At 38.1% G+C, this 13030-nt stretch overlaps 1 protein-coding gene across 3 annotated transcripts in view; it reads right to left on the bottom strand.

Annotated features, from left to right (window-relative positions):
- The window catches only part of RFX3 (regulatory factor X3), a gene marked incomplete at both ends in the record, with an annotated part of 132046 nt that overhangs the window by 84114 nt on the left and 34902 nt on the right, over positions 1-13030 (bottom strand). For all 3 annotated transcript variants that reach the window (XM_080911323.1, XM_080911321.1, XM_080911322.1), the window contains one exon: positions 1706-1964. In XM_080911323.1, the coding sequence (XP_080767449.1) occupies positions 1706-1964 (259 nt within the window). The remainder of the gene's footprint in view (positions 1-1705; positions 1965-13030) is intronic.

The raw sequence follows: 13030 nt of genomic DNA, 5'->3' as shown, positions 1-13030 counted from the left end.
TTAATCAAGTTGTTACTAGGAATATTTAGGTATCTAAAGTTGGCATGAAGGCGAATGAAAATGGCTCCCAGAGCTGAGCAGGAAAGGATGGGGTCCCAGGAACCGGTGAAAGAAAAAAGACAGCACACTAGGCTTGAGAAATCGCAGGGACTCCCCTTACCACTGCAAATGGCATGAGACATACATCTAAATAGGCATGTTATAAACTGCTGGGACCACTTTCCTTTTGTAATACAAATTTAGCGTTTCCTCCATATTTCCTGATTCTTTACTACAGCACCTTGTTTTGTTGATTCAGTGGTGTGGCTAGAGAAGATATGGCTGAGGAGTGGCAACTTTATCTTTGCAATCAATATAAATATTTGTATGATTGAAAATTTAGAAGTGTAAAATTATTAAAAGCAAGGGACAATACAGAAGAGAAAGCACTTTGGGATTGATTCAAGTATCTCTCCATTTACTTTGATATTAGCTGGGAAAAAAACCTTTATACTCAGAACAGCTGTTCTAATGTTAGAAAAACACTGAATGGAAAAACTGTGGTTCTAAAATTTGATTAGAAAGAGGACAGTAATAATGACTAAAGCATCATTACTCCAACCCAGAACATGGTGCTGAAGGGCAGAGTGGAAGGATAAGCCTCTCACTGCTGCTCTTCCCTCCCCAGCTCACTACTCCTTCCTTTCAAGAACAAGCTTCATGGAGAGACATCCTGAGAAAAGTGTGAATAGCTCATTCAGATCACTAGCACTGCCTTCCCACTTCTATGCAGAGCCAGGGGCAGAACCCAGGACCACCATCATGATGCCACTGGGCTCCATCCCGGCCCCCAGCAAGACTAGTTCACATACCTCAAGTAGAAAGTCAGTTCCACTGCTATCTGTCTCAGATGGCCATTCTCTCTTTTTTATGCACAATTGAGGTTACAGTTGGATGGTTTCAAATGGCACATAACTTCCTAAACTTCTGACAGCATTTCAATAACTTAATACTCTTATGACATGTCACCCTTCTGTGTCAAAAGGCATCTTTAAATTTACATTCTTGGAAAGTGCTTTGTGAAGATGTAGCCTCATGCTATCATTTGCTCGTACCTGTGATCAGCACCAACACAAGTGTGTCACATGTAAATCACCTGTCATGAGTGCTTCCCAGAGGGCAACTGCACATGGTCACATGACATGGCCCAGTCCGGCTTCAAACTCCTGATCCTCACACTCTTGCCTCCCATGAGCTAGGATGTGTATCCACATGATTGTTTTAAGTTAAGTACTAATATCAACAGGTAAACCAATCAATGTGGCTTTCTGTTATAAAAGGAAACAAGCTTTTTTTAATGTATTAAATTATATATATATAAGACATCTATAATTCAGGCTGGCCTGGAATTCACAGCAATCTTCTTGCCTCAATCTCTGTGCTAAACTGCAAGCATGAACCCCAAGCACAACAAAGTTGGTATTTGCATTAGAAAAAGTCATTTATCTATATCTAGCTTTTTATTACTGATAAACTTTCTCCTTACTGATCTGGGGCATACATGTAGTGTTCCTGTTGCCTGTTACATCCTCTAACATGCCAGAATAGGAGAACTGCTTCACACAATTTGCCCGACTCAAATGTATGTGATTTGTTACTCTCCATAGAGAAAAACAGTAAAACAGAAGCCACAGAAGCTAATGTAAATAAAAATTTAAACACTTACTGTCGCTGGGGAGGCCCGAGTTGTGTGTGTCACTGAGTGACCAGAATTCTCCATTGAATTGCCAATCAGATAGGTTCCTCCCGAGCTGCTGATGAGTTGTCCTCCTGTGACACCCATCTGAATGCCACCAGTGCCCACCATACTGTGGGAGGACACCACGGTTGTCACCTGTGCAGAACTTCCTTGAGTATCAAAGTAGTTTCCTCCAGTGTTTTGGCTATACATTTGTGTTTCTGTGTAGGGGTAAGTTGTTGTTCGGCTTTAGAAGAAAAAAAAACAAAGAAGAAATTTATTAGCTTGTTTATATCATGACTGTTCTCTTTAATACAAATATATTTTAAAATACATCAATAATATATAACCTCTGAATCCTGTTAAAGTTTATATTTTTCTGTAAAACATTATTCCTACCAATAGTTGGATTTCCTTTCCAAATTAAGTGTCTGTTTCTTTAAAGGGAGCCTCAACTTGGTTTTGTACTGCAGTGTATTTACCCACAACAGGAGCACATTTCCAACTAAGAATAGGTCAATTCTCTGCAAGAAGTCTGTTAAGCAAATTCCTTCCTTTCATTCGAAACCTCAGATATGTGCTAGTGTTAGGAAGACTAGGATCTGCAGCACCAGGGAGCTAGCTGACAGTCCACCTCTCAGGCCACCTCATATCCCTGTATGATAAGTGATTCTTCTTCTTCATATCTAAAGAAGCTCCTATGGATTCCTTCCTTAACGCCAACGGCTCTGGAACTAATACAATGCACATCTCTATCTGGTGGCCCTCCCCTCACAGTCTCTCTACTTAGTTAATGACTGTTCCACCCTTCATGTACTTACTTTCCACTTCCTAAAAAGTCTGGTCAAGCCTCTGACCTTAGCCTTTCAGTGAAATGGCTTTTAATAAGGTCACTTGTGACCAAATGTAAATACCAGGCTAAAAGGCTCCTGTCAGCCCTTGTCTCCTTTGACCTCTCTGCAGAATGACACTCCTGGCCACTCCATGTTGCCCTTTTCTTCTTTGTCTGTTCTGATTAAGCCTATCTGTTTTTTTACTTTCAGTTGATGACATCTTACATTAGAAATATTACATTTTTAAATTTAGTAATATGTAAAAGTTCACAAGATGTTACAAAAGTATAGAAATATTAAAAAGTACAGGCACAAATACTCCAGATGCTTATTTATATCTTTCAATATTCGAGGATAAAGTCACATTTCCAGTTCTTGCTATTCTCTAGCTCCATCCCTACCGTGGCCAAGCCTGACTGTTGGATCGGCATGAAATCCTTTCGGGGTAAGGAGTTTAGTGCAATCTTTTCTGTGGCGTTTCATTTCCACTCTTCACCTTCACTAGTAACACTCAAGCCCCTTTGTCATCCCCATATTCCTGGCATGTTCAAAATGCTAGTTTTTGTGGTTTCTGCTTTTCTTGTTAATTTAACTTAACCCACAGGCCTTTATCATGTACTACATGACACACATGTGCTCACATTAAGCTATATAGAGTTAGAAAACTTTATTTTCAAGTTCTAACTTAAGAATTTTAAGATCTGAATTTCTAATAGTCAACAGTATCTCTAAACACCCACACAACTCATGGTACATGGAGATGTGGGGCTGGTGCCCACATGGAGTCCTGACCTCTATGTTCTGTCTTTGGTGTGGGAAGGAACTCTGCAGGCTACGAAAAGAAAAATGTGAAAAGTAGCCCAGCCATAAAACCTTTCTCTTACAGGCAGTCCTGTATGCATTATAAGCTAAGGCAATGGTGGCACAGAACCAACCAATGTCTTATTTGACTTGCAGCCCACTCTATAGGGCAGAACACATACTCAACACATCCTTGCATGATCTAAAACCAGAAGCTACATAGCCCAGAGAGTTAAGGCCCTAGAAATGAAACAATGACTCCTGGTGATATTTTGCTGTACTCAGATCCGTGCCTTATTCAGTTATTGTCAGTCTTCTTCCTGTGGCAGATGGGAACAGATACAGATAACCATAGCCATGAATTACACACAGAGAGTCCTCGGAACACACAGCTCTAAATGGAGTGTATTTATCAATCCCTTCCAAAAGAGCTCGGGGAACACTGCTAAGGAGGAGATGGAAAGAGTGCAAGAGCTAGAGAGGAAGAACAGGAGAACAAGACTCTGAATCAACAGAGCAAGGTTCTCATGAACTCAAGAGACTGAAGCAGGCACGGAGCTGACACGGGCCAGCACCAGGTCCCCTGCATACACATTACAGCCTTCTGCTTCGCACTCTTTATGGGACTGCTGAGTGTGTGAGGAATGAGTGGCTCCCTGATTCTTGTGCTCACTCTTGGGGGCCTTTTCTGTTGGATTGCCTCAACCTGCTGCTTTTTGCTTTATCTAATATTTTGTTTTGTTATGTTTGGTTGTAATCTTTTAGAAGCCTGACCCTTTTTAAAATGAGGGACAGGAGAGAACTGGAGCCAGAGTGGAGGGAGGAGGAGAGCAACTGGGAGAAGAGGGAGTAGAAACTATATTTAGGATATTTTACATGAGAAAATAATCTATATCAATAAAATCAATAAAGAGAATCAATAAGAAGGAACAAAGGAAAGAAAATCTATGCTACTGAGCACCCACAAAGGTTCTTGTTCTTTTATGCCATTCATCAGGACAAAGAACAGCACCTCTAAGTCCAGTTTTTGACATTAGAACTAATGCTTCTTTTACACTGATATAGGCTAGTAAATCCTAAGAATTTTCTTTTAAATAAAACATAGAGTTCTACAATATTGCTTTCCATCCTCAAAATCCTTTATTCACAGCGCCCTTTATTACAAACGCCTTCTAATTGGCTTTCCTTCTTCACTCCTGGATCTCTCTCAATTTTCCTCCAAGTCTGTTGCCATGGGATTTTTTTCTAAAATGTAAATATGGAAACAAAATTTTACTAAAAATCTTGCCATGATTACTGCTTTCATCAGTCTTCCTTGCCTTTAAAAACTACTCAAAACATTACAGGAAGAACCAGGGTTGGCTTGCACATACTCTCAGAACTCAGTAATGGCCATGTTCTTAAATGCTTTCTTCACTTTCCTCCAGAAAGTACTATTTTCTCCACCCCATTTGCTTTGCTTGGTGAGCTTTCTTATTTCTCTCAAATCTCTTCCTTTGTCCTATTCACCCTTAAAAGTTCAATGTAGGCTCCTCATCTCAGATTTATTTTCTACATTTTTGCCTACCACAACCACCCTGCACTGCTCAAATACAGTTTCCAGTAAACTGACTGCTAATTTACCCAGACATCTCTGTACTCCCAAGAATTTGTATATCACTTCTATCTATAATCTCAACATAACACAGTTACTATACAAAGTGAATAACCAGTAACTTAAAATACAATTTATATTAGCCATAATATCCACCTTCATAAATTTCAAAATATTTTTAATATTTTGTTAATCATAAGAAATTGTGTGAAGCTAAGACTTTAAATTTTCAATGAAAAATTTTATTCTATCACAAATACTTGCAATTCATACAAATGATAGAAAGATAATTTTCATGACTCCTAATGAGATTCTGCTATAAACACAGATCAGTGTCTCACTCAGCTATCATCAGAGAAGCTTCTTGTAGTTGATGCAAACTAATACAAGACTGGATCATATGCAGAAAGTGGGGGGGGGGGCCTTTGGATCATTCAGTACTAAAGGAGATCATTCAGTAATAAATCCACCCCTCAGGGCCAGGCATCTGTATGGAAGAGAAAGTAGAAAGACTGTGATGAAAGAGAGGGATGGGGGGGGAGAGAGAGTAAGAGAGAGACAGAGACGGGGGGGGGGGGTAACTGCAAGGAAATAGTGTTTTCAAACACCACAGGACCGATGCATATATGACGCAGAGACCGTCAGCACTCATGGGGCCTCTTCTGTACACGTGCATGCCACATATAAAACCAGCAATGAAAAGGGGAAATCACAGGCTTGCATCCCTAACCAAAAAGTTATACACAATTAAGTATCTGTCTGCAATGAATATTTTTAAAAACACTGAAAATGCCATTTAAAATACATGTAAAATTCTTATCATTGCTTTAATTTTCCAAACTAGAAGTCTTCTATATTTAATAAAATAAAGATAGCCATGTTGACTTCACATTTAGTTTAAAAGAAAGAGAAGTTCATGTCAATTTATGTTCACTGAATATAAAACGGCGTCATTTAATAATGCATAAATTGAGCTAACCTGATGTTGGTGTAAATTACAGTCAAATGGGCTGTTATAAATGTGTACAGGGCAATAAATACTGACACATGCAAGACATGGCTCTGTTTCTCTTTCCAGAGTCCAAGAGTGACAAGTAAGTATGCCCCCTATGGAGGACATATTTTCCAAATTACAGACATAGTAACAGCTAAAGACAGCTCAGGGTTGTTGATTATTTGCTATATGACACATTCTACATGATGTAGAGGAATTTCAGCCTAGCAGCAAGGCTGCTCTGGTAAGGGATCACATCCAAAAACCTTTTAGGTCTATGTGATTCAGCTGGAGTACAGATGTACTCTGGAGTTATATTATGGGCTAGCTGGAATATCGTATATGCCTTTAATCCCAAACAGTGGAAGTATGGTTAGTTTATAGATGAAAGCTGCCATGTTTGAGTGTAACATCTCATTGAGGGGCAGACAAAGTGACAGATCAGAGAAAGTTTTGACAAAATGAGTCAGAGGATACACCCAACTCTCACAAGAGCAGTAGAGAGGTGACTTAAGAGAGCCAGGCAGAAAGAGGAGGCAATTTTACTGGGACAGGTTTACACAGGTTGTTCAGTGAGAACCCTAGAGAAGCCAGATTGAATCAGTCAGCTTGGAAAGGACTTTGAGCCAGAACAGCTGAGTTTAACAGCCAGAGTTCAAACAGAACTAGAAAGGGTGAGCTTATTCAGCAGTAAGCCTTGAAGATGACAACTGCATGTGGCAAAGAAAAGTTACTTTTACACTTTGATGTATTCTTTAATTTGTATGGTGATTCTTTGATTGATACAATTCATGTTTCACAGACAATCTGAATACATACAATTTGGAACAGTTTAAAGAATTTGTCCAAAGTTAAGCACTTATGAACCACAGATTCAATACTCAAACTCAGCTTGTGTTCTAAAACTTATGATTTTATACACATAAATCATATATATGAATAACTAAGAAGGAACCATTCAAAGGATAAAAAGGGGGTTCTTAGATTTCCTGTTGTGGTTTAAGATTGTATTTCAGTTATGACTCTTTGTATTCAGTGTGGGACTCGATGCCAAAGTAGGGCTGATGGAGAAGCCAGAGGCAGGTAATGAAATGTGTTAATTTCTGCAGTTTTATAAACGTGGACATTGTTACTCGAGCTTAAGAAAAATATATCAAGGGACAAGAGTCATTTTATCTTTTACGTGTGCCTTCTTCATGAGATTGTCAATAGACACTCGGAAGACACGTGTGCTGAATGTAAATACATGGAATCTATATAACCCTCTGGTCAGCATGAAAATAGTGGCTGTGAGAAGCAAGTTACTTTAGTTTTCATGCTCTCTTCTAGCTGGGAATAATTCATGGGCTAGAACAAGAGAAGGAAGCAAGCACCAAAGAGTATGCCACAATTGCAGAGCACTATGCGTGGACTGCAGTTGTTTCATAGACACATAGCAGTTAAGGCATACTATGTCTAAGTGACTATGAAAATAAAGCCCAATTAGGAAAGGAGGGGCATGAATTGTCTAAATTTGATCTTGATCAAATTACACACACACACACACACACACACACACACACACATATGTATATATGCATACACACATATGACTTTCAAATACTGGATTGATAGTAGATATAGACCATAACATCCTTGCTTTGCTTTTAATCTCTGGGAAGCAAACATTACCTTGTTAAACAGTATCTCTAGAGCCCAAATGAAACCAAAGTAACAGACAAGTATTACCTAAAAGTCTTAGTAAGTTTAAATGTTTAAGCTGCTAAATCAGTACCTGGAATGTATCACCACCTCCACCACCACTATTTGGTTTGTGTGATGTTGCTATTTTTGAGACTATGTCTCACAGTGTACTCTAGGCCTGACTGGACTCAAGATCCTCAAAGCTCAGCCTCTCACATGCCAGAAAGGTGTCATCACACTCAGCTTTGAAGAATGATTTTTTAAAATACCATGAGAAAAGCAAATAGTTCTTCTGGACTAGAAACAATGACTATTCCGGTACTAGAACCAAGTTTTTAATGCTATATACATACTGAATGCATAGTTTGTTTTTTCTCCTTCATTTCATGTTTCAATATTATTTTCCTCAGAATCTCCTAAACACATTCAAGGAGACTTCTCAGTTACAGTCTGTCAGGTTCTATTTCTTCACTGAACTTTCCTGAAACAGCCCAATTTCTAGGCAGCTTTATGCATATTTGAAAGATGTCCTGTATCCCTTTTGTTTGTTTCAGACAACTGCCAAGGGCTAAAAGTCGTGAAAATGACTTGCCATATATTCTCTACAGCTAAAGCAAGACCTTGTTGTTATTCATTCTCATCCAGTAACGGATGTCGATGCCGGGATGTGTATATACTTACTAGCAGAAGCTCCTTCAGAGCTCAGTCTAAAGTTCTGCATAAATGCCAGTGCTCTCACCTTTTAATTCAGTTCATTAATGCTGCCTGAATCTCATCATGACTTGGCATATGCCACGGTTAAGCACGTCCCTGTACACTCTCTACTTGCCTATTCATTAGAATGACTAAGTCAACTGAGCTAAGATTTAATAATCTTTATTTCCTTTTCCAGGTTCTAGTGCCTCATAAACAAGTCCATAAAACAATATCTCTAAATTATGTACTTTGAATTTTATCATGGTTTGGAATATAATGCCAATAATAAGCTTGCCACTATAAAATCCAACAAATTATGAAAGGAGTAAATTTAAAAATAAATCAGCTTGTAAATTTCATACCATAAATCAAATTATAAAAATATAATATAGCAATGAGACAATATCTGATGTTGTAAACTCACTAAAAGTAGACTTTCCTGTACAGTCTAATACTACCCAAATAATACATTTATTTTCCTTAGATATTTACAAAATAGAACTAACTTTAAAGAACTAGATGCTAATTTAATAAAAACCATAGTTTAATAGGTATAATAATAATTTTTAAAATAATTGGCCATTAAAAATTACAAGTTTTATTTCTTTCTATAGTAACTATGTAAATACTGCATATAAAATTTCCTGAAAGAAAGAAAAAAAGAAACCGGCATTCAAAAAACTTCATTCAAAAATAAATCAGTAGTATCTGTAGTATCAAATAAGTATCTGTAGATCACTGCAAAGCCCTGCACACTTAGGGTAAGACTTAACATGGCTTCTAACCAGTTGAGCTTCAGTTTATTTGTCTGTAAAAGGGATGGGAAGAAATGATCTCAGTCTTTCCAACTCCGACATTCTAAGCAGCTATATTTGAATGTCTTCTATCTTTGGAGAGATAAGAGGTAGTTAACGCCAGGAGGTTTTCTTTAATTTTGAAGAGACACGTAAGTTCTTCTTATACAAGGTCATTTCTCCCTCCAAGAAGGTTCCCTATGGAGCCAGTCAGCTGAGGAGCTGTGAATGTGAAGTGGACGTCCACACGGGCTCCTGCACATCTTAGATTATGCACTGGCATCTTTTTCTCTTAGTTACAGAAATTCCATGTATTCATTTCTTCAAAGGAAAGAGAAATTTAAAGATAATAAGAAAACCCAATTTCACTTGCAAATTCTGAAACTTAGATGGTTACTTAAGGAGGAAAAGAGTAACTTGAAGTGATTTCTTATTAATCATTTGAAGTAAATGGGAGAGGTAAGTGTGGGTCTTCAGAAAATGTACTAACCACAGGACTTTCAAGAGGTGATGCTTAAAAAAACGAGTCCCATTCTGTTCCCATACTTACAGATTTTGAATGAATTACAAATGTCAGAAGTGTCATCTCTCAAAGTATATTGTGTAAAAGTTTTGGAAATACTGAGTTTCTTTCATAAATACTGACTTTCCTTTTTCCTAAATACAGGACTTTAAAAAAACCTCAATAGCTCTATTAAGAATTGGGGATCTTCATGAAGACTGTTACGCTTTTCCATTTGTGTAAGCACAGTATGCTTTTCAGGGACTCGTATTTTGTAGAAGATGGTTTGGGAAATGTCTTCCTTTAGTTGATGACAAGTTTGCAATCCCAAACAAGAAGAACTGAGACAAAGTCAATTCGTAGGCTTCACAGCTATTCAAACAACAGACACCTTTACATCTTAAAACTGATTACCTTTAAACATGGACAGTTTTCAGTTATGGCTTACACAGAATGAAGCCATTATAAAACAGACTAAACTTTGCCATTGTTTAGATAACAACATTCTTTCCACTCGGACAAGCATGGTGTATGATTGTGGGGGAAGGTAGACAAAGCAGAAAAATATGTTTACTTTAAAGATCTGATTTCTTACTAGCCAAGAGATTTTGACTGCAAAAGGACTCTCTCCTGTGGTATGAGTTATTCCTCGGGTAGTTCAATCACAGTAGCATAGATGACTAGAAATTAGATGTTTTAAGTATTTGTAAAAAGAGGTAACTATGGCTTAGATTGGGGAAATATCTTAGGGGGATACAATGTAGGGTTCCTCCAGAACATGAATAAAATAAGCTGAAGAACACATGGAGTTATTACCCTTTCCCTTGAGTCAAAAGCAATGACTCTGTGTTAACACCCAGCATGGAAAAGTAGTCTCAATTGTTCAATTGAAACCCATGCCTACTTGCTATCCCACACTGTTAAGCCTGTTATGCTAGCAGTAATTGTCAATATTCACAGCAAGAACCAGGTAAACACTTTAGTTTCAGCAAATTATGATGATTACACATTCTCATAAGTGATTACACGCATCTGTGAGTGCTGTCATCACCTCCTGAGTGACACCCTGTGCATTATGTCTACATGAAATCAGAATGCTGGTAACATCGGCTTGGAGAAGCAGACTTTCTAAGAGTGTGCAGGTTGTAGGGTCATGAACTGGGTACTTGAAAGTTCATGATGACGATCAGAGATCAGAGTCCCTCTCCTCTAGGAGTATCATTAGCAAAATGTGGTTATTATCACACAGAAGTGGGACTCTGAGGTCTAAGTCAGAGATCAAATACTAACTGCCTATTAATTCTGTGTGACACATAAAAGAATGGAGATCATACTTTCCTAACACATATGGAGGTCTACTGAATGAAAAGCAAGCATACAAATGACATCACATAGGCAATTGATACACCAACTATATGCAATCTAATGGCAGCAATATAAAATTACAAAAAGATTCAAACAGTTTATGATAAAAAAAAATAATTATTTTGATGCCTGAGAAAAAGTATTCTTAGAAATTAGAAATTCTACTCACTAAAATCCTGAATATAACTCATAGCAACATAATGGCATTTCCTTGTTGAATGTAAAGGGGATACTTCAGAACTACTATCCAAAATGTGTATTTGCTAGTAATGAGGAGTTTTTAAAGACGCATCTTCTCTCCTGACCAAGAGTGCTCGTTGTGAGATGATCTTGGAATTGGAGATGCAGTCTAGGCCCACACAGTACGGATCAAAGCTAATTGGACTTTGTAGCAAGTGAACTCATGACCTAGACCTCATTAGTCATGATCTAATCAACTGAACTAGTGGCCACAGAAAATATGTGTTGGCACTAGACAGTTTCTTTGGAATCAGTTCTACACTTAAACAAATCTTACAATTTTAAAGAATTAACTTTAGAAATGATATTTTTATACTTTTATAAGTATATAGATTCATTCCACTTATATTTATTATATGGGACAGTTAAATATACACAAGAAAGAACAAAGGGGCCAACAAGATGGCTTAGGACTCATAGGGTTATGTCACCTTCCCTGACAGTCCTGAAACCAACATGCTAAAGGGGAAAAAAATCTATTCCCAGGAATTGCCCTTTTGTTTGATTTTTGATACTCACATGCATGTAAACAAACTAACAAATGTAAAAGCACATATACAATGCAGATGACAATGTAAAGAATTTAGGACAGAACGATGTGAACAACACACATGGCATCTGAGATGCTGACTATCTGCTGCTCTAGCTCCAAATCACACCCTGTAGGTAGTAGAGCAACACCCATGAACTACTGTAAACCCGCACAAATGAGGAACAGCTGAAAGACTCTCTGAACATCTATCCTAAGTGCCCATGTCCTTGGCCACCCAGCTTTTGTCACACTGACCTGAAAGAGATGAGGCCACACTCTCAACTTCTGTAGCCACTCAGCATTCACTGTCAGAAGCAATGAAAGCTAACAGCAAAGCCATTTCTAGAAGATTCTACAAAGATATTTATTTTCTCAGGGAATAAGGTTCCAGTGAGAAGCATCTTTTTCATTTGGTATAAATGCCTACAGCAGTTTAAATTTATCATAAAGATATTAGAATCAAGCTTCAGGAGGCCCTGAAAGTACATAACAAATGAATGAAGATCGACCATACTATTAACTATGAAGAGAGTTGAATATCCACTAGAATAACAAATTTATTGGCTTTTTACAAATGCCTATGATCCAAATAAATGTGAATAAAACAAACAAGTCGCGAGTATCTGTTTAGGGACAGTTCTAGTATCTGTCATACACTACTGGTTAGAAATAATGCGTGCTGCTGCCCTGTACAGAGGAAGGGAAGCTGACTGTGGAAGAGAAGCCAGGTCCATATGAGTGAAACACTGTTCTCTGAGAACAATCACTGCTTGGGGGAGGGGCGGGGCGGAAAAAAAAGAATGTGCCCAAATGCTATTTCTAAACAAATGTATTTGACTCACAGAAACATAATGGTACCTCCAAGAAGTAATCAAAGTTGACATGCCAGAAGTAGGTGAGAAGTACACAGAGAAGGAAGAAGAAGAAGAAAGCCCAGGGAAACGTTTATTTTCAGGTAATTATGGTGTTCAAATGTCAGAGATATATAGGGACAGATTCAGTAACTAATGAACAAATAGAACAGGTGGGAAATCTAGGTAAGATGCTGGATTAGAGGCTGAGTCTGGTTGAATAGATAAATCAAGTTAGAAGTCAAGGGGTGCACCACTCTGCCAAGATGCTCATACCAGTGCCAGCACATACTGTATACACCATTAGACTCCCTGCTAAGCACAGTCCTGTCACTGCCTCAGTGCTCACTACTGCTGCCTGTGAGCAGATAGGGTCACAATAAGCAGATTCTGGCCTGAAGGTTCTGAAAGAAAGCACACAAAATTCA

The sequence above is a fragment of the Micromys minutus genome (assembly GCF_963924665.1).
Source record: "Micromys minutus genome assembly, chromosome: 2".
NCBI lineage: Eukaryota > Metazoa > Chordata > Mammalia > Rodentia > Muridae > Micromys > Micromys minutus.
Note: the sequence above shows the minus strand (reverse complement) of the source record. Positions and strands in the feature narration are given on the sequence as shown.